This window comes from Mesoplodon bidens (assembly GCF_964165515.1).
Source record: "Mesoplodon bidens genome assembly, chromosome: 9".
Classification (NCBI taxonomy): domain Eukaryota; kingdom Metazoa; phylum Chordata; class Mammalia; order Artiodactyla; family Ziphiidae; genus Mesoplodon; species Mesoplodon bidens.
In genome coordinates this window covers 94,575,932-94,602,628 of record NC_138166.1, presented here as the reverse complement: position 1 = coordinate 94,602,628, position 26,697 = coordinate 94,575,932, and the positions used below count along the sequence as shown (strand labels likewise).

At 41.9% G+C, this 26,697-nt stretch overlaps 1 protein-coding gene across 1 annotated transcript; it reads right to left on the bottom strand.

Annotated features, from left to right (window-relative positions):
- Positions 1-2,038: 2,038 nt before the first annotated feature.
- On the bottom strand, positions 2,039-24,254 carry WEE2 (WEE2 oocyte meiosis inhibiting kinase; the record flags this gene model as incomplete). Its single annotated transcript, XM_081243677.1, has 11 exons — positions 2,039-2,195; positions 3,820-3,962; positions 5,614-5,784; positions 6,553-6,638; positions 6,772-6,879; positions 7,545-7,691; positions 12,847-12,968; positions 14,530-14,702; positions 16,741-16,792; positions 18,777-18,973; positions 23,901-24,254. The coding sequence occupies 11 exons, from the start codon at positions 24,252-24,254 to the stop codon at positions 2,039-2,041; spliced, it is 1,710 nt and encodes a 569-aa protein (XP_081099803.1).
- Between the last annotated feature and the right edge of the window lie 2,443 nt (positions 24,255-26,697).

The window sequence follows — 26,697 nt, the reverse complement described above, 5'->3', positions numbered from 1 at the left end:
TTGGCACCTTAACGTCAGTGTTCATGTTTAAGAAACAGAACTTCATGACTGAGGGTGGAGTTTCTCACAGAGGCCAGGGGTCAACTTTCAACTGAAATGGAAGGGATTAAATCCCGAACCCATTGAGGATCCAGTCCCTCTCACACTCAGTGTCTGTGCAGCTGCCTGCTCTTTTGGTGACTTCCTGCTACTGTGGAGTCCAGCAGAGAGAAATGGAGAGAAACCAACAGTCTGGCATCGGGTCCATTCAGGTGCTAGAACAATCTTTGGGAACGTGGTAGAGAAGGGGTCGTAGACCCTAATAGTAGTTGTCAATGCCTGAGAAGAAAAGTGTAACCACAGAATTCTGGGCTATACATTGCATACTTTTAATAATATACCTGCTTATAAATCGTAAAATGTGGTTGACCTTGCAGCACTGTACCACAAGGGACATGGCTGGTGTCAGGGAGGCAAGAGATAAATTAACTCAGTTTTAAAACCTGAATAATCAACTATACTCCAATATTTAAAAAAAAAATAAAATAAAAAAATACATAAGAGTACAGGGGAAAACAACTGAATAAAGACTCATTCTTTTTTTTTTTTTTTTTTTTTTTTTTTTGTGGTACGCGGGCCTCTCACCGTTGTGGCCTCTCCCACTGCAGAGCACAGGCTCTGGACGCACAGGCCCAGCGGCCATGGCTCACGGGCCCAGCCGCTCCGCGGCATGTGGGGTCCTCCCGGACCAGGGCACGAACCCGTGTCCCCTGCATCAGCAGGCAGACTCCCAACCACTGCGCCACCAGGGAAGCCCGAGTTATTGAATTTTAAAAACTTCTTAATTTGCCTTTAAAAATTAAGGGAAAAGAAGAAAACAAGGCGGCCAAAAAGCCTACAAGCCATGAAGAGGCTAACATCATCAATATGACACAACCAGGAGTTCTCAAATGCCTTTATGACCAACATTATTTTCTATCATAGCTTGGCCATTATTAGCTTTTAGGGCCGTGAAGCTGGGCCTTAAAGTCAAGACCTGTTAGTACCAGCCTATTGAATTCTCTCTCCTATCTACTCATGGTTTCCAACATAAATTTCTTATTCTTTGTTAGTTACATATTTATAAAGACGAGTGCTTTACTCATATTTGGCTTTGGACAAGATAAAAACCTTTATTTACAAACATTCTATTCCTTTAAAAATATATATACAGAGTAAAGGATTTGGATAAAATAAGTTAAATCACAGGAAGCAAAGCCAACTTCTGTTAAAATCAAGGAGAAATTGGTGACAACCAGAGAATCAAAACCAGTTATAACAGTTACAAGAGGCTCAAAGCAAATAGATTGAGGAACAACAAACCACATCAAATTTCCCTTGAACCCTCTACCCAGTGGTTTTGTTCTACAAGTTAATAGCCAGCTCAGAAATCTGAAGTTATGTAGAGTCTTATTTCTACCCACCTCATATGGTGGTGAAGTCATTTACTTAATAAATACAACATCAGAGAAAGGGGTTGGCTCCATTCAGAGAATGCAGTAAGAAAACTACTTGCTCAAAGTGGCTGAAAATTCCTTGAGGCATAAAATCATCTAACCTGGGAAGTGTTGTTGAAATCCAGGCACACTTGCTTGTAAGCTGTTACCTCAACTCAAAACAAAATTGAATTCCTTTCTGTTTGCCCGGAGAGTCCCTGGGATCCTTGATAGGTAGGTAGGCAGCCTCACAGTCCACAGGCTGCACAAAGGGCTGCTTTCAGTTCAGAAGTCCATGCTTTTCCATTGTGCATCAACAGATCTAAGAAGTGAATGAACTGTTGACCGGTGGTGTTAGGAATGTAGCAAGAGAGAAGAGAAATGGCTACCAATGATAATACCTACGACCATCGCTGCTAGGAAGTCTTGATAGCTGTAGGATCTTGGCTGAAAACGCTAAATTAGGAGTGGCTTCTGAAATCTTTGGGCACCCAAGTCTGTCAGTTTCTCCCTTTACAAGAGAAAGGTTGACACAGTCGGTATCTATTTTGGGGATAAAAGGTGAGCTGGTGTGAAAGGAGTTCTTACGGGGAAGACTGTCCCCAGGTGAAGCTTGAAGACTTGGCACTCTTTCCTCCCACCGGGCGTTTGGTGCTTCTTGATCCCGTGGGGGTCCCAGAGACCCCAGGGACACTGTGGCATTCCTTGGGGGACTGGGCCTGCTGGGCTTCTTTCAGTTCTCTGGAATGAAAGAGGAAAAATGTACGCTACTTAGTTCTAAATTAGAGATAATATTTATGATCAAAACTGATATAGATGTGGCATGGACATACATACACTACCAAATGTAAAATAGATGGCTAGTGGGAAGCAGCCGCATAGCACAGGGAGATCAGCTCGGTGCTTTGTGACCACCTAGAGGGGTGGGATAGGGAGGGTGGGAGGGAGATGCAAGAGGGAAGAGATATGGGGATATATGTATATGTATAGCTGGTTCACTTTGTTATAAAGCAGAAACTAACATACTATTGTAAAACAATTATACTCCAATAAAGATGTTTTTAAAAAATTAAATTAAAAATTTTCTAAAAAGTGAAAAAAACTGATATAGATTTTTCTTTTTATTTCAGTATTTATAGAAACAAGCCTGAACTATACACGGAATAGAAAATTAGCTCCTGTGATTATCTTAAAAAATGGCTACCTCACACGTGCCTCAACACACAGCAGGCTTGGCTTACTGAATTCTACTGATTGGAGCATAAATGGTCTTTAAACTTAAAGAAAAATAAGAGAACAACTCTAGAGGCTATATACAAAAGCTCCGAAGCGCAGCCCATGGGTCAAATCTGGCCTGCCACCTGTTTCTGTAAATAAAGTCTTACTGGAACTCAGCCATTCCCATTCATTTGTATATGGTCTATGGCCACCTTCACATCACCCCAGTAGAGCTGAGTCGTTGCAGCTAAGATTATATGGCCCACAGAGGGTGAAATACTATCTCGTTCTTACAGGAAAGTATGCCAACCCCTGGTCTAGACAATTTCAAAAAGCAAAAAAATATTGAGTTGCTTATTAGGAAGGATTACCTGACTAAAGGCTCAGTTAGAGCTTCCACAGCTCATTGCCAAGAAATCATTTGGGGGACTTTTCAAACTAATCATTTTAAGATGGGTTGTGCATCCAAAAGAAACTGGACCTCTAAGTTTATTCTAGACAAGGACCATTTTTCATCTGCTTTTATATTTTCAACAGTTCACAGTATGTAATAATTACTTTAAAATGCCTTCAGAACCGTGCTCAAACATCGCTTCCTGGCCTTTATAATACCAAGCCCACCCTATCTAATTAATTACTTTGTTAAATGAAGGAATAGATTAATAACTAAATGCCTGCATGAATACAAGCTTACATGCATAAGTAATAGGACTGCTTCCTTTGGCTTGGAAAAATACTTCTTTCTCTAAACATTTGCCAAGACAGAATATGTGCCTGCCCCCAAGATTTAATGGATTTCTAATAGATATCTTCCCTCTTTAACTATGGTTATCTTATATCGGGTGATCATCCACCAGTTACTTTAAAACTCTGGTCACTCAGAATCCTGCTAATTTTTCTTTACCAGTTGTATTTCCTTGTATTCATTTGCATTGACTGGAATTTTCTCTCTCAAGCCATCTAGTCATGGAGCATCCAGCCCCTTGTTACAAAGAGCCCCATGCTACTAGCCTCTTTGTGGGCAGGGGCCCCTGTGTCATACTGTTGGATTCCACTTGAATCCATAGAGAAGACACATCAGACCAGTCATGTCACTGTGAGTAGTACATAAATAAATTCTTTCTCAACTCCAGCGTCCAAAATCTACCTTTCCAGTGTGGCTGTCTTGAACTTTTCCAAGTTCAACTGCTGCTGAAGCTCTTCTGTTTTCCCCAGAGAGGGACAGAGAACTCGACTTTTGGCCAGAGCTGCTGCAGAAGGTCTCTCTGCTGGATCGGGGTGGATCATGTTCTGATGAGGTAGGACCAAAAAGGAGGAAATAGAACCTTCACTGTTGGGAAAATTCTCCCCACCCAAGCCAACTCCAACCCAGGTTCTGCTGGTGGATTTTGTGAAACTCGTTTCTCCTTTGTACAAAGGGAATAAATAAATGAAAACTTAGCTCCACCTGGGACAGGAATATCATCCTTATCTGGTAGCATCAGTCATCCATACCTTTGAGTTGTCCTTAAGTATCATATTTTAGAGCTGGATGGATGATGAACCAGCTTAATTGCCTTAATTTTAAGCAGGAAGAAACTGAGGTCCTGAGATAAAAAGTGGCTTGTCTAAGTTATTGACAGGACCAAGACTAAAACTTGGGTTACCCAACTCCTAGTTCAGCTCACTTTCTACCATAACGTGCTCATTTTTCACTTAAAATTAATTAAGGATATCCCACCATGACAGTATTCCTACAGCATTTATCTTCAGGTAGAGGATGTGTATAGCCTAAAATGACTGGAATACAGTAGAAAATACCTAATATATGGAAATTAGTAGTGTCGAATAATGAAGAAAACACTGACCTTTGCAGTTGGGGAGCAACGTTCAGAGCCAGCTCCACCACTTATTATGTAGCCTTGAGCAAGTCACGTACCTTTGCTGAAACTCAGTCTCCCTTTCCTATATTTAGGATAGTGATATTCACCTTCTGGACTATTGTGAGAATTAAATGAATTAACATATGCGTATTACCTAGCACAGGGACAGCATTGAGGTACTCAGAATCAACTAAATCTAAGAGCAATTTACACACAGAAATAGGTGATTAGACTATGAACCGAAGACCACTGTGAGGAAAGGTTTGTCTTCTTTCAAGGAAGCAGAAGTGAGGAAGGACAAGTTTGGAACTAAATTTGAAGTGTTCAGGTAAACTGTGAAACTCAAATTTAATCTCCAAGAGAGTAGATATTTCTAAGACTATTTTAGGGATTCTAACCATTCCGGTTCCTTAAGCCATGAAGTAAATCTTACATATACATTGCTTTTCTAGTATAATTCTAGTTTCTTGACAGTGTAGGTATTTTTGTACCTCTCTTTGTTTCAACATAATACCTTCCTTTCCTTGTCCCTTCACATACTCAGGTATCATTAAGGACAAGGAACACATAGATTCCTAAATTAACATTATGCCTTTCTTCTGCTCAAATAACTAGTGGGATTGTCAGTTATCCATTAATAAAGTAACTTATATTTCCTCTATACACACAAAATTCAATTTTTTGAGTAATATCACTGTTACCATTGACTGTAGTTAAAACCCTGAAATAGGAGCCTAAGAGCAGGTTTGATTTTGGAATTAATCAATTATCGAAAGTGAAATACAAGTCAAGGAACTGCTCTGAGTCTTGGTTTCCTCATCTGCCCACCTCGCAGGGTTATTAGGAAAGGTAAATGAAAAATACACTAGGATTTTTAAACTACAACAAAAGGTTTTCATGATATGCTCTAAGTTTCCTAGAGAACCTTTCAGTCTGTCCTGTTTTTTCTGGGCTTCCTAGTCCTGCTTCCTTTCCCTTCTGTCGATGGCACCACCATTTCCCTTTTCTCATCTATTTGCCATTACATTTTTTAAAAAACAGACATTTCTGTCCTCTCTTCATTTCATTAGAGACGCCACCTTGAGTAGTTGGTGAAATCCTTTGGAGAGCTCCTGAGGAACGTCTGGAAGGTTCCCCTCACGGATGTGATGCCACGCCGCACCATTGGTAGGTAATGACTCTGCTCCCGCGGCCACTGCAATGGTCAATCCCAAGGCAAATATGTCTGCTTTAGGAAGGTGCTGATAATTCTTCAAAACAGAAGACAGGAAGTTCGCCAGTTAGTTCGCCAAGTGAAGTGAGTCTAGACTAAAACACAACTGGTAAGAGAGATTCATTTGAATGCACATGAACTTAAACAGACGCAGTGGGCAAGGTTATAGCTGCTGTGGTTAGTGGTCTATCTCTAGGGAAGACGGGACACAGCACAAATCCACTTGATTAGCACTGCCCTGCCCCAAAGAGTCTGAGGCAGAATCTCAGCGCCATTTTGCTCTCTCAGGCTCAAAGAGGCTTGAAGCATAGATTGACTGATCACAGATAGGAAAGACTCCTCTTTTTCCCCCCTGATTATTATCCTGTAGAAAGTTATACCCTTTTCCTAGGCCAGACTCACAGACATCTTAGAAGGTGAGCAATAAGTGAAGGTCATTCCAATGACCAAAGCTGGAAGTGCTATCAAAAGGATAGTAGCATGATAAAGATGGGTTCGACCAATAATGGCTTCCTTCCTACCAGGAAATCCATAAATTTAAGAATTCTAAGAAGTATTAGAAACAGTAAAGGACCTTCACAAAAAATAGTGAAAATTTTGATTAATCCATGCTTGAGCCAGCTTTCCCCACGCTTTTTTTTGCAAAAGTTTCTCTCCTATCTTTGGTCTCCATTCTGGATAGAAAAAGGATAATATAAATTTAAATTATAAATATATACTTTTCATTTCTTGCACTGTCAACGTTCATTTGAGACTCAAAATGTTCAATGGATTATAAAATACCCTCCATTTCCCTAATCTATACCTCTTGCAAAATCTCATTAGCCAGGAAGCGACTATCTCCCTCTTCCACTTTGGGCTTGATTATTGATGTCACATGACCCAAGTCACCTAAAAAAAAGAAAAAAAGAAATAGAGTTCTTTAAAAGCACGTCTTTCTTAAAACTGGAATAAATGGAGTAGAATCGTCCGCATAAATTTTATAGGATCATAGTATACCAATCAGTTTACAAGACAGACTCACCAATTTTATACATCACATTGGCAGAGAGAAACCAATCAGCTTCATTTTCAATCTCTTCTGGGACTACTGGAGAGTCACTTTGCATCTTATGACATATGAAGATGTTACCTGAAAAAATACAGAGTTGTCGTTAAGTAATGAATCCTAAACTTTTTCACCCGAGATTCTTTTCTGTAAATAACATTTCAGTCACCCTCCTTTTCTGTGTGCATGTAACAAGGCTACCAAGGTTTCTGTTCTTCCATGGAATCTCTCACACTACTTCTGAACAGCTGAGTGATTGATAATACCTACTTCAGTGAAACTTAAACCTCAAACAAACTCCATCCTCTGAAGAGGCTGGTGGCTTCAAAACAAAGAAATAATCAAAACCACAAAATAGTAACCACATTTCCTCGCATTTCACATTAATGAGTGCCTAAACCATCCATTGCTGCTCACTTCGGTCAGGGCTGAGTTAGGAAGAGAAGAGCATCAGCTGTAGAAAGTCAAGATGCAGCCAATATACTGTCACTTATCTATGAGGTAAATTAAACAGTTATTTTCATACTTTTGCTTCACTATCTGGGAGTCTTTCCTCTCTGTCCTCTAGGCCCAGGGGGGAAATGGCTAAAGCTCTTTAACTGAAATTTGGGCAGGGAAGGGGGAAAGGGGAACTGATGAAAGGGATTCTGCCAGCAAACAGCATCTTTGACACTTGATAGACACGCAGGCACAGATTCTGACAACAGTGGGGAAAGAACTAAATACCGCCGGAGGAGAGCTGTACTGACTAGGTTTGATGTCCAGGTGTGCCATGCCAGAGTTGTGGATGTACTTAAGCCCAAGGGAAATCTGTAGAAGGATGTCTTTGAGTTTGCACTCTTGGAAATGATTGCCAGACTTTGCGTTTTCAGATATAGCAGCTTGCAAGCTCCCACCTGGGAAAGAAAAACAGAGAGTAGCCCCGCAAAATGAGAGAAAAGGTATGAATCTTATAAACGAAAGCATAGTACGTATCAATAAATTCCTCATGAGTGAACGCAGTTCAGCAAGTATAAACTGCTTCAGTGTGAGTTTGAAACATAAGATCTGCTCCCTGTCTATACCATAGACATATTGGAAAGAGGAATTAAGGGCCTTTAAAGAGGAAAAGAAAATGCCATATCCTAGGTATTCAATATGTGGCCCTATTGCTTTGAGTATGCCCCAACTAACATTTTAAAAGTTTTACCTAGTTATTAACCAGAAGGCCAGTCATCCCTAGTCATGTAGCTACTATGATGTTGATGAATAATTCCATGTTGGTATCAAGCTAGGAATTATAGGCCATTAGTAATTTTAATGTAATTGGCTTCAAGTTTCATTCCATTAAAATATATATCATGAAATAAGAACATGTAATGATTGCTGATCCAAGGAAAATATAAAACCTCCATATACACCTAAACCCTATTTGAGCCACCGTGTTTGTATATCAACTCTTTATCATTGTTATCAATAAAAAGATAAGGCCCCGGCTCATCTGACTACCTGATCTTAGATGCCCCTATCCTAAGGTATTAGAATGCTTCTGAACCCTTTGTTTCATTGATTAGCATTTGTTGGCAGCCTCTTCAGTCAAATTAGAGACTCCTGGGACCCCCCTGTCAGAAAGCCCACAGCTCTACACTCCAAGTATGTATCAGAACAGGAGGATCTGAGATGGTAACTGTACTTTTAAGGAAATCGATATTTTAAAGTATCTATGTAAAACTGAATTTAAAGCTTGAGCTGCCAGGTGAAAGTAAGTTCAGAAAGGAGAATTCAGCCCCTTTCAGAAACACAAAAAGGGCTAAAGTAAAGGTTATTTTTTTTCCCCTGGGAGTCTTCTTAGGAAAGAATTTATGGACTGTTAAAGACATTAATTAGAAAGGAAGATTAAGTAAAGAAACAGTGCGTTGTGCTTGTTAAACATGCAGTCACCTCAATACCAAGTTTGCGGATAAGGTTATGAGCTGCGACAAAGCCCCCGGGTCCCCACTAGCCCGGGTGTTCCTTTAGGACAGGGCCCACAGCTCTTTCATCTTCACTGTGCCAAGGTCTGGCATGTAATAAGTATTTTCTGAACTGAATGTCTATTCTGGCAACAGAGGGAAAAGAAAGGCTGAGTCAAGGACCCTATGAAAGGTATGGAAAGAAAGAAGCATCCTAGGTAACTTAGGATCCACTTAATATGTTCCTTTAGATTATAAGCAGAGGTATTTCTCATCCCCTGAAGAGCTGCAGATACTTAGTAAGGGTAACTAGACCAGTGCTAGCAGCACTTTTAGTTACTCAGGATCTCTACAGGTAATATTAAAGATAGCCAAGAGGTAATTAGAAGAGTAGAGGTTACTGGAAAGTAATCATTTCTACGACTGTATTAGAATATCCTTATTTTGCTACAGCTAAAGCTGATTGTCCACACACTCTTATAGAAGAGCATAGTTAACTGTTCTTTACTAAATAGTATTAACAAGGAAGCGTGTGTTTATAGACATAGCAATACTGAATGACTGTAAACTTAAGTCCTCCTAATCTCACCCAGCTGCGCTGGAGCCTTAGCTCTGTAACCCAAGGCTCCCCCCTGGAGTTGGCTCCTGCCAGCGTGGTGCCCTAGGAGGAAACAGCCAGCTCCTGGCAGCTCTTTTCAAACCACCTTTGTGAGAGGAGTTGCTGAATTCCTTCCTTTAGATAAAATAAAGAGACTCGCCCTACTTGGCAGGAAAAAAAAAAAAAAAAAAAAACTTAAGAAAAATATATCCATGTTTTCCTGTCTGCTCGTGAGGCCTAACTGATACCGAAACAAATAAATAGCAAATGCCTTCCAACAATGAAATGCAAAAAGCAGACCAACAATTCAACAGGATAGTGTGTTCATACATTTGTAGTCTCACAATCTTGATTTTAAGTTGCTACCAACAACACCAAGCATATTTTCCTGCTGGTAGAGTTGTTCCTTATTTGGTGGAAAAGTATAACCAGTATTCATGGTGTCCCACAGAAGACCTACCAGAAAACCTTCAGATTTCTGAGGCTGGCCCAGAGGTGGCTTGTAGGGGATCTTGGCTAGGGTGGCAGAGAAGGAGGGAACTGTTGATTAGTTCAGGGTTCAGGAGGGACAGGAGGGGAAATCAGATGACTGTTAGCCTCTAATAGTTAAAATCTAAGTTATCAAAATCATCTAACTTATAATCAGAGTTAAAACCATAAGCGTACATGTTCCAGCCGGACTGCTATGAGAGGCTAGGGGTGAGGGGTAAGGGTGGGCATGGGGAAACAGGGCATAAGGATGAAGAGGTGAGAAAGAGGGAGAGGATGCAGTGGGGAGGGAGTGGAAGGAATGAGGCACTGACTACTCTGTTACTTCACACATACTTTGGGCTTATTATCCTCTACTTAGAGCCATCAGGCAAAGTCTCAACATGGATTATCCTTAGCTACAAACAAGGTATAAGGACATGCTTTATTTTCCATGATCAGTTCACGTATGAAAGGTTCAATGTATGTGAATTACATTTTGCTAAATCACAGTCCCATTTTAATTGGCAAGTGTTGAGTGAAGTTGGTGAGCCTCCATGATGAACAAACAATGATTCCCCATAATCTATCCCATCTAGTCAACTCACTGCCTGGCTTTCACAACCCACTGCAGTCTTCCCACCCTTTACCTTGCTGATCTTATTTCCTCCTGTAGGGTCACCTCAGGCCTGTTAGTCTCCTTACCATTTGCTAGGCCAGACCGGTTCCCAGCACGGTGCTCTTAGCCTGCCTGCTGTTCCCCTAACTGGGTGGTCTTCCTTCTCCTTGCCTAAACGCTAGTAATCCTTCTGCAAGGTCTCATTCAAGTCTTACCTCCTTTATGAGATTTTCTGCGGATATGCTAATGACAAGTATTATCAAGTTCTTACTCTGTATTGGGACTTGATATTGTGCTAGCATTTGACATATATTGTTGTTAATTTTCAAACTACTCCCTTAAGTAAACATTACTGTCTCTTTACTCATTGAGATTAAATAACATCCCAGTGATGCTACAACTACTAGGGGACAGAACTGGATTTTTTTTTTTTTTTTTTTTTTTTTTTTTTGCGGTACGCGGACCTCTCACTGTTGTGGCCCCTCCCGTTGCGGAGCACAGGCTCCGGACGCGCAGGCTCAGCGGCCATGGCTCACGGGCCCAGGCGCTCCGCGGCATGTGGGATCTTCCCGGACCGGGGCACGAATCCGTGTCCCCTGCATCGGCAGGCGGACTCCCAACCACTGCGCCACCAGGGAAGCCCCAGAGCTGGATTCTGAACCCAGGTCTGCCTGACTTTAAAGCCCAGGCCCATCCCACCACACGGCGTCTTGCTCACATTCATCCGCTCTGAATGCTTTGTATCCACAGTTGTACCATATGGCTTTGCATCAGATTGTCTCTTTTGTATTCATTTTAACAGAGCAGATGGAATAAAGCTCCTTGAAGATAAGGACTTACTTACCTTATCTCACACTACAGTATTTCTCACCCTAGAGCTTAATACAGTGTCGAGCCTATAGAAGGTATTCAAATGTTGAAAAGAATTAGAAGGTGATTTGTAATAGATCACTTCATCTTATTCTTTTTGAAAATTTGAAACTTTTACATTGCCCCAGTTAAAATTTACATTGCCTGCAGGTTAAAATTAGTTGTGTTTCACTTTATTAATTTTTTAATTTAATATTCTCTTTGTTAGTAGCTGAATGTCATGGAAATAAAATCAATCTTCTTTATAGAGAGAGGGAAGAGAGAAAAAGAATAGGGAATCTCAGGTTATGATAAGAGGAAATTAAGAAGAGAAGATGATACGAAAGTCTCAACCTCTCAATCACAAATATAAGGAAAGGGTCCATTTTTTAATCCCAAAGAAACTATTAGAAAAAGGGATTTGGGGTGAGCTTATTAAGAAAAAAAAAACTCATGAAGTTCACAGGTAAGGCTATGAGAAAATCAGGCTATAAGGAAACAATAAGGGAAATGCCAAATCATTATTTTATAGGATATGTCTTCTATACCATTTTCTATGTTTTTAGCAACTCGTAATGTTATTTACTTGCCTACTTATAAAATCAATCGTGTATACGGTGATGAAGCTTTATCACTGATCACTGTCCTCAAAAGCCAGGCTGGACGTACATACTCAGGGCTATCCAGTGGTCATTAAACTTAGCCAAAGACAGACTGTACTATTCAAGAAGCTCAGGGTGGGTGTATATGTTGGGGGGGATGCCGTTATCCAATATTACTGTGGCTAAAATATGGATGCATCCCCAAATGATGGCAAGCTTCTATTCAACTGGCAGCACTTGTCTACTTTACCACTGAACATTTTGATGAAAATGGATTTCCGAGAATAACAATACACAGCTACTGTTATGTCACCCCTTAATCATAGATTAGAAATATTAATCATGGATTAGAAATATGTTAATCCAAAGGACCACTCTTATAATTTAAGTAGCCCAGGAAAAAAAAAAGGGTTTACTGGTTACGGCGTATATGTGGTCCTGCAGGACCTAGGAGAACATATCTGAAGTCGCTAACTTTCAGTCCCAGCACCCCACCCCCTGCCCTTACTCTTCTGAGAATACTTAAAGCTCAAAGGTAAGGAGCAGCAAGAAACATGAACAATCCCCAAACACAGGACTCCACTTCAAAGTTAATCCAAATTTGGCTATATAAGTTTACCACCCCTTCCCCCCAATCACAGGGACTATGGCTTGCATCGTTTAGAATAGCTAGCAAATGGTCAAAGGATGATTTACCATTCAAACCACCAGGGTGAAAGTTTCCTCTTTAAGTATTAAAGTGTGAAGGATATGATAGCTTCTGTGTATTAGCTGTGCGTCAGCTTTGGAAGAAACACAAGCCCGAAACTCCTTTCCGGCTCAACTCATTTTCTCCAGCTCTCTGTTTCCAAACGAAACAGTAGTACAGACTTTGAGGTATGACTCTAATATACCCGCCGTGAACTACAAGGAGGAGGCAAGGATGTTTTTCCGAGGACTTAAAAGTCCATCGCCCTCTCCGGAGATATTAGACCACGTACTTACCATTGCAGTATTCATTCTGGATGATCATGTGGTCATCTTCTGCCCAAGCAGAGTAGTAACGTACCACATGGGGGTGGTGCCCAAGCACCGCATGAGCATAAACTTCACGCATAGCCAAATTCCTAAGAGACGGAAAAGCACTGAGAAAACTGCATCAAGATAATAGACAGACAAAGGTTTTGAAAAGACAAGCTAGGAGGCATTATTAACAATGGCAGGACATTTACTGAGTGCTCACTGCTTGCTTACTATTTTATCACATTCAATGTTTGTAACGTCTCAGTATGACATAGTGGCAAGGATTAAGGCCTTAGAAAGTTAAGTGACTGACCCAAAGTCAAGCTGGTGATAGTAGATCTAACACCAGAACCTTGGTTGTCCTGGACCAAAGCCCATGGTGTTTTCACTGAACATGACATAGGTAGACAGGAATCCTAGGGGGTTATTACCTCAGCAGCAGACCTGCTTTAATTCTTTTTTTTAAATAAACAAACTTATTTATATATTTTTTATTTATTTATGGCTGTGTTGAGTCTTCATTGCTGTGCACGGGCTTTCTTTAGTTGTGGTGAGCGGGGGCTACACTTTGTTGCAGTGTGCGGGCTTCTCACTGTCGTGGCTTCTCTTGTTGCGGAGCACACGCTCTAGGCGCACAAGCTTCAGTAGCTGTGGCACGTGAGCTCAGTAGTTATGGCTTGTGGGCTCTAGAGCTCAGGCTCAGTAGTTGTGGTGCACGGGTTTAGTTGCTCCGCGGCATGTGGGATCTTCCTAGGCCAGGGCTCGAACCCGTGTCCCTGCATTGGCAGGCAGATTCTTAACCACTGCGCCACCAGGGAAGCCCAGACCTGCTTTGATTCTTATTTTCACTGTATCACAATCTAAAAACCCTGATGGGCTTAAGAAGAAATGGACTTGGTTGTGGATATTGTGATGGGCCCTCTACCTTCCCTATGAAGGCTAAACAATCATTATAGTCAATATTAAACTCAGCCAGTATGATGTAGTCACAGGGACAGTCTTGGGGGCAGATATTCATTACGCAATAGGAAATCCAATACAAAACAAGCAAAATATAGTACTTGATCAATTTCATTATTCAAATGAAGAATTCCAAAGACTGATGTCAGATTCAGCATTTTAGTATTATATTCCCCAGAGTTCATAAAGAGCAATGGCTGAATCTGAAAATATTCGTTTTCCTTGTGGAAAGGAAGAACTTTTGAACATTTAGTTCTGGGAATGAAACTTAAATTTTTGTTAGGTTTTCCTTGCCTACAAGGAAGGAAACTTTGAAACTTGACTATTGAATTTATTATTAATGCAAAGTAGAGATAACCAGTGAGTTAATAATAACTTGGTAATATTTCTGATGAACTAAACAGGCACCAGAAGGTTATTCCATAAATCTATTCATTTAAAAAAAACAGTAAGACCAGTAGTAAAAGCCACAAGAACTACAAAAAACAAAAAAAAAAACCACAACATGATCCTAAATGCTCATGGTATGTTTCAGGAAATAACTTATCTCTGATCTTGAAAATTCAGAAAGGTTATGAATGTGAGACAACTTTCAGTGGGGTGGGGGGGTGATTAAAAAAAAGTAGCTAATGACATCAGTGCCCTGATTCAAAATGCTTTGACAAATCCAAGTGTGTATTTCTAGTACATTTTAAAGGTACTCACTCATCTGATGATCCTACCAAAGGTTTCGTGGAGCGTTTTATTGCATAAACACATCCATCCAGCCTCTTAATGCACTTGTAGACCGTACCAAATTCCCCAACCCCGATTTTTTCCACCTCCAAGAATTCTTTTTCATAGCGGGAAGCCATGTTGGTTTCTCGTAGAACACATCTCTGAAATATTTCAGTAAAAAAAATAATTATCCCTAACATATTGTGAGAATAAAATTAAGGCATATTATTCCTAAATTTCTCTAAGTTTTCAAAAAGACTTTTGAGGCAAATGCATCAATATTCTTGGTAGCAAACGCCTCTGCAACCCTGCCACAATTGCTGACTACCTTCTCTGTGTCCTTTATAACCTGTCATACAACTCTGTACTGACATTTCTCTTTGCTATATTATTACATCTTTTTCTATATTATTTCCTCTGTCTGGCCATACTCTTCTTCCCTCTATGTGCCTAGAGAGGACACCTCACTCACAGCCAGAGCTACTGTCCTTAGCTGAAGGAGTGGGTGGGCTCTTGGAGGAGGATGTTAAACAGAGAGAACACCTCTCTTTGACTCTTGTTTACTTGTCTCACACTCTGGCTGCTGATGTTTCATCTCACGTTGAATAAACATACTGTGTTCCGTTTGCTTCCCAAAAGATCTTAGTCTGGAGAACAAAATTGTCCAATTGATTATTTCAGAATGTGTGCTCAGATGTAGCAACCACTCCTGCTACTGGCCAACTAGCGACATCACTCCTTGCTCTGCTAGTAAATAACTCGAGCAAGTCACTGAACTCCTTTATCAGTTTTCTCATTTGTAAGATGAGGATCACAGCAACTATGCCTCAGGGTCCTGTCAAATATCACATGACAGTTATATATGTTACAAATAGATGATAGATAGATAGATAGATAGATAATTCTCAGTCAATGGTGGCTATGATGGCAAAAATATCCAGAGATTTATATGGATCTCAATCCAAGCTGATTCGTCTCTGTGAACTAATCTTTTCCCAATATCCTCCTTAGCAAGAATTTTTGCCATCCAACTTTAAGTGTTTAAAATATCTTGAGTCTTACTAGCTCTTCATTTCCAACATGCAGTCCCAGCCAAAGATCTATACTTTCCCTTGCCCTTAGCCAGTCTCAAGCTCTGTTTCCTCTAAGTCTGGATTTGCGACAGCTACCAGCCCTCTCTCCATCTCCTCTAATAGGAAGATTGTTTTTGCAAAATGATGCTGTAGAATCAGACAAACCTAATTGTTTCCCATGAGAAACACACACCTTTTTTTTTTTTTACTATTTTATTTATTTATTTTTAAAACATCTTTATTGGAGTATAACTGTTTTACAACGGTGTGTTAGTTTCTGCTTTATAACAAAGTGAATCAGTTAGGAACCCACACTTCTGATCAGAGGCCTGAAGGCGCTGGTCGTGCTTACCTGCTACCTTACCATCCTTATCTCAGACACCAAGTACCACCTTATCATCCATATCACTCCCTCCTCCTCCCCCTCCCCAACCCTCCCCCCTCCCATTTACATGCACTGAGCATTATAATATCATGAAGCCATGCCTATGTTCAAGCATCTTAATGGCAATTTAATATTCCATTGACTTTAAACTATAATTTACTTGGCCATTCTTCTATTATTGGACATTCAGTACTCCCCCCCCCCTTTTTTTCCCGCTATTACAGTTAAGGCTGCAACAAACATCTCTGGTGGCAATATTTACAGTATGATTTTCTTAGTTTATATTATCAAATGAGGGCTACTAGATCAACATTATAAAAATCAATGGATACTGACACATTTAAGAGCTAAATTTTACGTATAGACCTCTGGCTTTATGCCCTTTTTCTCTGTTTTGTCTTATTCATTTTTGGACCTTAAATATCTTGATTTTCCCTTCACTTCTTCTGGAGTATAGAATTTTCCCCCAGGTCAAAGACAGTAGCAGTAGCCTTTAAGAATACTCCAAGGTAATGGTTCAGCAATATATTTGTTAGACACCGTCTGGTAAAGTAACAACTCGCTAAGAATATAGGCCCTGATGAGAGCCCAGATAAATTTAGCTGCAAAACATATTTACTACAAGGTGTGTGGAGGGTTGGAGAGGAGAGAAGGGAGAAAGGAGGGAGGGAGGGAGAAAGAAGGAGGCATTAGGATGAAATGACTGTGTCACGACAGCCTGGACCAAAGAACTGTGCTCACCTTGGCAGGCAGACCTTGTTCTACTTTGCCTTCTCCTGGACCAGCTTCCTCACTTGGAAAAAAAAAAAAAAAGTGAGATCAGAGTACGATTAGCACTTATTGAGCCTAGCACTATGCTAGGTTTGGGCGCTCTACAAGTAAATAAGACAATTACTTCCCCTCTTCAATCTATATCTGGGCACAGGGATAAACAGAAATTTTCAATACAAGAACTTAGGACAGGATAAAAACAAGATATCAAGGGATACCATAGACAGCACCCAGTTAATTATTTGAAGAGTAAAAGCCTTTCCCAAAAAAGAGGACATGTAAGCTAAGATTCCAAGAATGAGTAGGAACCAGCTAAAAGAAAAGAACAGGGTTTTAGGCAAATGGAACAAGGTATGCTGAGATGCGGATCAAGAGAGTGCACAGAACATTCCTGAAACTCTAAGGGCTCTTCACCACCAGTATACATTTCACCCGCCTCCCTTAGAGCCCGGCCTGTCTTAGGTTCACAAGCCAACTGTAAGTATAGCAGAATGTGCTCTAATCCTGGCTAAGATATTTTCAATTACTTTTCATTAAGCTAAGTCTCTGACGGACACCCTCTTTGGCATGAGCAGATGCATCCTGGATCTTTAAGCAAAATTTCAGTTTCTAGATCAGCCAGCTAGGTTCTTTTTCTGGACAAGTACAGGGTAGAAGTGGCAAGTGGAGGACATTACACTCGTGCAAATTAGGTGACGCAGGACACTTGTGACTTGCATTTAATACTACATTCTAATACTTTATAAAATAACAATGCCACGGTGAAAAAGAGGGGAAAATACCCTCTCAGAATCACTAAGTTATTGTACTAAAATGTCATCACTTTCAGGGCCAGGAATTCAAATCAGCAGTCTTTTCCTGCTAGCTTCAGTGAGAGGTGAAGCCATTCACTCTGAAGGTTTACAAAGAATCCTAAAGAGCTAAAAGCAGTGGAATAGTCAGTAGCAAGAATAGACCAGTGTGCTTGTGCTGAAGTCCTGTTTACTTAAGATCCAGGAAATAGTATTGAGAAAAACCTATTCTGGCTACAAGGCTGATTAATATGTAGTCATGGATTCCAAAAGAACACAGCATATTAACTGTTCCACAGGCTTTTAGATTGTTAGCTGTGCATTTATTTTGCTGAGTACATCTAAGCATAAATGACTGGCCTGTTGTAGAGGTGCTTCCATTCTATAAAAAAGCAGCATGGAGGATACAGTAGAGAAATGTCCCTGAGTAATCTGCACTCTCCTTATTTAGGTGATTTCTACCATTCAGTGGCCTTTGTGGAATAGTGCAGCTGGCTTTCCATTTATTAGCACCTCCAAAAGCAGTACTCTCTTTTCTCTTCAGCCAGCCTTCCATCACCTGCAGAGAAGTTCAAATCCTTGCTCTATGGCTCTCACCACCAGTCACACCACTAGACTCAAAACAGCAATACACTCTCTGGAACGGGAACTACACCTTCCCCAACTGCTGGATTCGTAGTAACCAGAGGGGAGCCCTTGAGTGCAGTTCCATAGCCCATTCAACTTCCTAATATAAGACAGATCTACTGCTTACTCTGCCCTGTTCTTTCAAAGAGAAGGCATTTTACGGTACACTTCAGAATGGAAAGGTGTTACGATCTCTGTGACAAAGAAGGTTAAAGCCAGCACTGACATTTAGAAAGGAGGGAATATATATAAACATGATGTCGACTCATTCAGACAGACTTCTTGTTTATTCCTAATCTTTTTTTTTTTTTTTTTCAGGACGCGGGCCTCATCACTGTTGTGGCCTCTCCCGTTGCAGAGCACAGGCTCCGGATGCGCAGGCTCAGCGGCCATGGCTCATGGGCCCAGCCGCTCCACGGCATGTGGGATCTTCCCGGACCGGGGCACGAACCCGTGTCCCCTGCATTGGCAGGCGGACTCTCAACCACTGCACCACCAGGGAAGCCCTAATCCTAATCTTTAACACTCCCCCTTCCACTTGGCAATAGTAAGGTCAGTTCTCAAAAGTCATAGCAACAGGACACTTACAGGTCGCCTCGGGTTTTCCGCTTGCCGTTGGATTTAAGGAATTGTTTCCTATAGGACTCCGGAGTGAAGGGATTAATATTGATCAGAGCCAGTGAGGTCATCGCATCGGTGAAGGGACCAGGTGTGAGCTTCAGATGCTTAGAGCTTCGGGAGGGGAGCTTCCCTGTTGAAGAGATCCCCGGCTGGCTCACCTGGCCCTGAATGAGGATGATAAAAGACAAATCAGAATGGAGGTAATTTTTAAAAAATGGTTCTGTATCCGTTAGTTAATTAATATTTCAACCAAAGAAAGTTATGGCTGAAAGGGACCTTAGAGGGTATCTGGTTCACTGCAAACACTGTAACTGGTTCTCTTATGAAAAATACAGATTCCCAGTCTACCTCTAGATATTTTGATTCCTGGGATCAGCACAGCAATCTGTGCTTTTGTTAAGCTCCACCCTCTTCCCCTGGGCGATTCTGATAGTCAGCTATGAGACCACCAATTCTAGTCCTACCTCCAGCTTTTCAAAGATGACCTTTCAGCTTAAACAAATGAAAATGACTCTAGAAGACCTGGTGCTTATGTTCTCAGACTGTATAGTTAATTTCCCCTCAATTATTCATCCCAATATTTGTTTGGTACCTACTAAGTAGCAGGTGCTGGGTTAGGTGCTGAAGGGTCCAGAGGTGAATTCTGGCTCTTAAGGAATGCACAGTCTGTTAATCAGCAGTTCATTGATGTTTCAGAAATAATCACTTTGTAAGGGAAAGATTTCCTAGACTATCTAAACATGGAAAAAGAAGTTTCCAAGTCCACTAAAAATGTAGCACAAATTGAGAAAAGTTCCAGGAAGTGGGGTAAGGAGACTGAAAAGTAATACTCTAAGCCCTTAAGATGCAAGGCTTTGCAGTGGCTACAACTAGCATACCAGTCAATAGGAAAATGTGCAGGGCTTACCACTCCAAGTGGGGTACAGTAAGAGAACATCGGCCTAAAACCTAACCAGAACTAAATCAAACGACATAGGGGAGAAATCAAAGACAAAGAATTGTGATGAGACGGCAGAATGCTATTATGACCTAAGTGCCAGGGGCCAGAGGAATAGCTGGTAATAGACCCTCAAGAGGACAGTAGTAGACACAGGGGCCATGATGTAACCTCACAGTGTAATCATTGCACTGTGAGGCCCTTTGGAAAAGAATTCTATTTTGATATTCTCTGCACATGACGTTTGAGTGTAGAAGCAGAAGCTAGATTACAATATGATTCAGTATATAAAAATGTAATTAAAGAATGTGAGGCTACAAAGAATGGATATTAAACTTACTAATGAATACTCATTATTAGATTAATGATAGAAACAGAAATAAATACTCATTAACTGACTGATCGAAGCAGAAATGAAGGAAGCTATAGAGTACACATAGTAGCCTAACATTTTTTTAAGTGAAGAAAAATCGACACAGTCAAGAGTTTTGCCAAGGGTTTTACATATGTCTTAGAGTTCAGAGGGTCAACAGCCCTGGGGATATTATCAGACAAAGCCATCAATGACAAACAATTTTCCCATAAGTTTATTGCAAGGGTTGAGTATTGGTTCAAAAGAAATAAACTTATACTATATGACATTTCTCAGTTGTCGATGTGATTCAGGAAATGAATTTAGAATTATAGTAAATCATTTTCTGAAACAATTTTTTTTGTGATGCTGATTGTCATATGGAAAATAAAATGCATCTGTCACATATGAAACAGTGGGGCATCCACACCTGGGACGCTGCACATAGTTCCAGTTGCTACCGTTCAAGGACAACAAAAAGGCCTAGAAACTTTTCAGATGAAAGTAAGGAAAAGTATTCCTATCAAGGAAGACTATGAGAATTCCTAGTCTGGAAATATGAGAGCTGATAGATTTTGTGAACTCCACTTACAATATAGCAAATATATTATGTTAATATGGACTTTATTGCCAAAATGATAGAATTACGAGTAATCCTTTTGAAATCTAAAAGAACACAGCTTGCAACAAGATTTATGAAAGTGAGTTCTGCCTAGAAGTAAAGTAGACTGAAAATTTCTGGAAAGATGACCAGGTTGAGAGTATAAACGTGTTGCAGAGAGTGTAGCTATATAAGTAACAGCTCTTACTACAGATGATTAAGAGAAAGGAAATTTGGGGAATAGCTCCTTGACTTCTGAAGATGGTGAGAGGAGAAGGAGGCAACCTCCCACTAAGACACAACACCACAGGGACTGGGAAAGACTTTAAAGGCCCAGTTGGTATAATTAGTTCCCTGATGCTTGAATCCCTGGTACAGTGTTTTTCTACCAAGTGGTCATCAAATAGCGTTGAATGCATTTAGCCCCAGGGACCTTACTGCCTCCTAAGGAAGCTCTTCTATCTCTAGATAATTCTGCTAGGAAGTCCTTATGGGGACCTGAAGTCGTTTCCCATGATTTCTGGTCCTATCCCTCGGGCAAGGCTGAACTAAGCCAATCCTCCTTTCCTCTGCATCCCTATCTTTAGCACAACATTATGAATTATCATCCCCCTGGCCTCTCTCCTCTGACCTTGATCCAAACTATATTTTTCGTAAAGTGTGTACTTTCCCAGTTGCATTTCAAGTTTCCCCCCCAAATGTTGTTTTCTTTCTGTCCCTCAAATCTTGGCATTTCTAGGGTCCCTAGCTTGGACCCCTCCTCTTCTTACTCTGGCACACAGACTGTGTAAACTTATACACACCCATGGCTTCAACAACTTCCTAAATGCTGATGATATCCAAATATAGATCTCCAACTTAGGTGGTTTTCCTGCATTGCAGAACCACTTATCCAACGATTTACACCACATCTCTTTCTCCAAACCTGTACATCCTCTAAGGTGACCTACCTTGATTCAAGGTACCATCGACTCTGTCAAACAAGCAGGAAGCCTCACAACACCCTAGGTCCCTGCTTTTCCCTCAACCCCTCCATCAAGTCAGTTAGCAATTCCTAAGCATCTCTCAACTTATCACTGTCCACCACTATCCAAGTTCAGGCCCTTCTTTTTTCTCACTAGATCTATTATGAATACTGCCCTGCCCCCAGGGTCTCTCCCACTCCATTCCATCCCTCACATGAAGGTCATGATTTTTCAAAACTGCCTCTGACCAAAACCATTTAATGGCTCTCTCAACACTTTCAGGATAAAATCTCAGTGTAGCTGCTACCTACCTACTCTGGGCTCACTGCCAGACCCCTGCCACTCTGAATAACAAGCGGTTTTCCAGGTGTAGCGGGATCTTTCCCCTCCATAGCTTGGTAGATGCTTTTCCCTCAGCCTCGAGCTCTCACTCCCTTCTTTTCCTGGCAAACTGCGACTCATCCTGTAAGACGGCTCTCAAACATTACTTTCTCTGGAAAGGTGTCCTGGATATCTCAAAACTTAATTCCCCACTATTTCTCATCACACTCTACAAGTCCTCTAGCATACCTGATCTGAACTTTACTTACCGTTGTTGTTTACCTTTATGCATACTTTTTGAGGTAGTGAAGGGTTTGCCAGCAGAAGGTCTACTAGCATAACAAGGTGTTCAGTTAAGTTTTCAATGAGTGGATGAAATACACATACTGTGCGTGTCCCCTTGCCTGCTTACTCTTGCTCTGAACTACGTGCTCCTAGCCCACTCTCCCCATAATTTCCATGTATTAAAACCATACCAACTTTCATTGTCCTGCATATGCTTCCTTCACCTTCATTTCTTTCCTGACTACCCACTGAGAAGCGGTCCACCCAGAGAACTCCGACCACTCTTGAATCACCTATCACATAGTATCTGTAGGCACATCTTCCCTGCCAGAGACTGCCTCATGCTCCCAGCCCACAGTGGGTTCTCAGAAAATTAATGGTTAATTGATTGGTTATTGGGACCACTGAAAAACCCACAGACAGACGCATGAGCCTATTAAAGTAGTTTGTCTACCATTCAAACAAGAAGCTTAGTATTTGCTGGTAGTTGTGGTACCCATACTCAGCAGGTACAAAAGAGACCTGCTGGCAGTGACTGTGCTGCCAGAAGCACAGATGTAATAACATGATGATTTAAGCACCTCAAGCTGAGCCAGCAGGAAGCAGAGCTGATTCCAGGCCTAAAGCTCACACACCACGGCACCAGTCTATTAGAGGTAACCCTGCCCCAGTCCTGGCTTTAATAACATGAATGATATAATAGGAGATCAATCACAGCAGGGATAAAGGAATCGGCTTACTTGGGACCTTTACCTATTTGCCATCCTCAGCTTATAAAGGAGTATCAACAAGTTACCTCCTTGTTCACATATAAGAGCCTGTACCTCACTAGACCAAGGAAGGGAGAGGACTTCTTTCTGGAAAGAGCAGCAGCAAAGAGATAAAAAATATGTTAAATAGTGAATGTGAACATCCTTATATTAGGAAATATTAGTAAATAATCACAGAAAAATAGAGCCAGTTGGCATAATGGCAAGAAAAGTAGACCAAGCCCCAAAGATCATGTTTCTCAGTCCTTTCTCTGCCGTTGGCTGAGCTACAGGCCACTTTCTCTCCTGAGACCTTGGTTTTCTCATAGGTAGAGTACCGGTCAGGCTGTAGATCTCAATAATTTTTCCAGTTCCAATATTCTTTCACTAGGAACTTTTTCCCCACCCAAGATTTATCTGTGGCCTACACCAATGGTTTTAAGAAAACAGCTAGGGGGCTTCCCTGGTGGCGCAGTGGTTGAGAGTCCGCCTGCCGATGCAGGGCACGCGGGTTCGTGCCCCGGTCCGGGAAGATCCCACATGCCGCGGAGCAGCTGGGCCCGTGAGCCATGGCCGCTGAGCCTGCGTGTCCGGAGCCTGTGCTCCGCAACGGAAGAGACCACAGCAGTGAGAGGCCCGCGTACGGCAAAAAAAAAAAAAAAAAAAAAAAGACAGCTGGCAAGACACTTAATTCTGTTTCCTGGTAACTTTAAACTCTTCTTCATTTTCACCAGGAAATACGTAACTGAAGATAGATAGATACAGCCTGTGAAACAGATCTGTCACACATACATAGGACTGGGCCCTCGTTCTCCGTCCGCCGAACTGAAGGAACACAGACCTCAGCGGCCCGGCTCCCTCCTCCCCAACGATGGACTTACTTTGGGAGTGAAGGGGCCCTCGCAGCGTGGCGGCTTGCCCTTGTCTGGCGGGGCTGGGGTTTCAGGACGTGTGAGAGAGTGTGACACTGGCGTTCTCAGACCCTGACCTGGACTCGCTTGGTCTTTTTCCTGAAATGTGTTGAGGTCACGTACTTTACTAAGGGGAGTTCTGAGAGGCGTAAGCTGTGCCTCCTGAGCAAGTCCTGAATCCTGAACTGCAGACTTCTCTGGGGTTTGGCTCTGGGCCTCCTCGCTCTCTGGTGCTTCCTTCTGCTCTTCATTCTCGTGCTCTTCCTCACAAGAGGAAAAGTTTAATTTCTGCTTCAGTTCTTTGTCCTCAGCGTTGTCACCCATCTCAGCCAAAGAGCTTTACAACCTAGCCAAGAAGGCCTCTCAGCAGAAAACACTACAGAGCTGCAGAAATGAGGAGAAAAGAAAGTAACCTGGCAAGTTCCCTAACTCCAGCCCAGCTTTCCTTCTACCAACTAACAGCTACATGGAGACACACCACTGGTTTACTCACTTAAGTACCACGTATCTGTGTGATCTCAGCTTCTCCTTATTTCCATTCTGATTAAAGAAACCTCCAGTAACTCGTTGAGCAATTAAATCCAATTATGTATAGAGCTCTTCTGGATATCCCACAGTCTCCCTGCACCCATGTGCAACAAACTACTAGGGAAACAGGTGGATTCTTTAATTTAGCATGGCTTTAAAAATACATATTCGCCAACTGGGAACAAGCTCATTATTGGAAAGAAATTATTTTCACTCTTTTCCACCTACCATTTAGAAATATCACCCTCTCCCCCAGTTCCCACCTACCCAGTGGCTAGCAGCAGTTCCTTAGAATTCAGTATCAACTGGATATCATAATGATCCTTAAACAGCCGCTAACATATCTTGGCTGGAGTTCATCGCCCTAATAGAGACACACCTGAGATCGCTGCCAGACACACCCGTCCTAATTCAGGCACCTCCACACCCTCCGCCCACCCCCAGGTATTAGCAGTTAAAGCTTTTAGGGAGCCGGACACACTTTCACACTGAAAAAAGAAAGGTAGAAAGATCAGCAAACAGAGAAGCAGATATATGTATCACTTGAAAATGACAATTACTTGGGCCCCAGATGCCTTATTTTGTAAAATATGTTTTCTTACTGTTTAGATATCTTTAACATACATTATTCAATTTCTTTCTCAGAGAGGCCCCTATGGATAGGGGGGGAAAAAAAGCTCTTTGAAGAAAAAAAAGGCCACCAATATCACTTTGTAGGAGAAACCATGTGAAAGGCACTACATGAAAAAGGAAAATGATGTACATGAGCCCCTGGTGCCCTCAGGGGAGACTCTGGAGGGCCTGGACATGAGGAATTATTTACACAACAAATGTGGACCCAAAGAGAGATGCTGAGGATGAGTTTGGTCTTGACTGAAACAAATCCAATGTCCCTTCTCTTGATAGTCTTTGGTTACCCATTGCCTGTCACCCATCTTCCATCTTCTCTCTCTTCACCAATCCCTCCACCCCTTTTTTCTCACTCCTTTCCCGTTTCCCACCTGAACTCACGAGAATGTTAATCCAAGTGAAGGTAACTGGGGTGGGGGTGATTGTGGAAGTGTTTCTGCAGCTAAACGCCTTCTCATGCCCCAGCTTCTTGTAGGTGTGCACACCACCCAATCCTTCCTTTGTCCTTCCCCAGTCCCTCTGGCCACACAAACTTTCCAAATCACTCAACAGGGTACCTCACTGCTCACCTTTGTCAGAGACTCGGCATCCCACAGGGGCCAAGGAAAATAGAGTCATCCACAGGGAGGGGAGGCTGGTAAAGAAATTCCTATTAACTGAGATTCTGGGCTTCCGAGTGAGTCTCTTGTTTGCAAACCAGCAGGCCATGTGATATAATTCCTTCACTACAACCTTGGTGCTGATCAGTTTTCCCCTCTCAAGACTGTGGCTAGTCACCTCTCCAGGCCAGCTAGAGGCTGGCTCTGCTCTCAGGCAGGATGGGACCAACCTGAAACCCTCTGACTGTATCACGGGCCTGCAGCCAGGGCACAGGGGCTGGTGTATTGGGTGTTACCCAGTAGGCCAGGTTGGTTTTTATCATCACCCCTGCCTTTCCTCTCTGCCTTGCTAGAATTCTCAATTACCTTTACTTATGACTGCACTGTTTGCCTAGGGAGGCAACTATGCCATCGTGATGACCAACAGATGATTGTGGCTAAGGCTTCAGAATAAGAAAGGTATAATAACAAGTACAAAAAGAATATTCCCAATTTGGAAAATAGAACAATGAGAATTGGGCAGTTGCCGACCTTGATGGCCCAAGGGAATCCCTGGAGGTGCACATCTGGCCTCTTGCCTGCAGCCCCACTATTTCTGGTGTCATGCTTACTCTTTTCTGTGTCCTTAGCCCCTTCACATTATGAAAGATCCCGTCTTTGCTCCAGTGCATGTTAATACCACAGGCATCCATCCCAGGCACAAAGCTTAGCATCATAGTTGAGATGAGGTGTCAAAAGGGGAACCCAAATAACCTGTGACAATAAGAGGAAAAGGAGGGAGGATTTTTCCCTTAATGTGGAACACATGCGGGTGTTCCATAAACTTTTTTTTTTTTTTTCGGTACGCGGGCCTCTCACTGTTGTGGCCTCTCCCGCTGCGGAGCACAGGCTCCAGACACGCAGGCTTAGTGGCCATGGCTCATGGGCCCAGCCGCTCCGCGGCATGTGGGATCTTCCCGGACCGGGGCATGAACCCGTGTCCCCTGCATCGGCAGGCGGACTCTCAACCC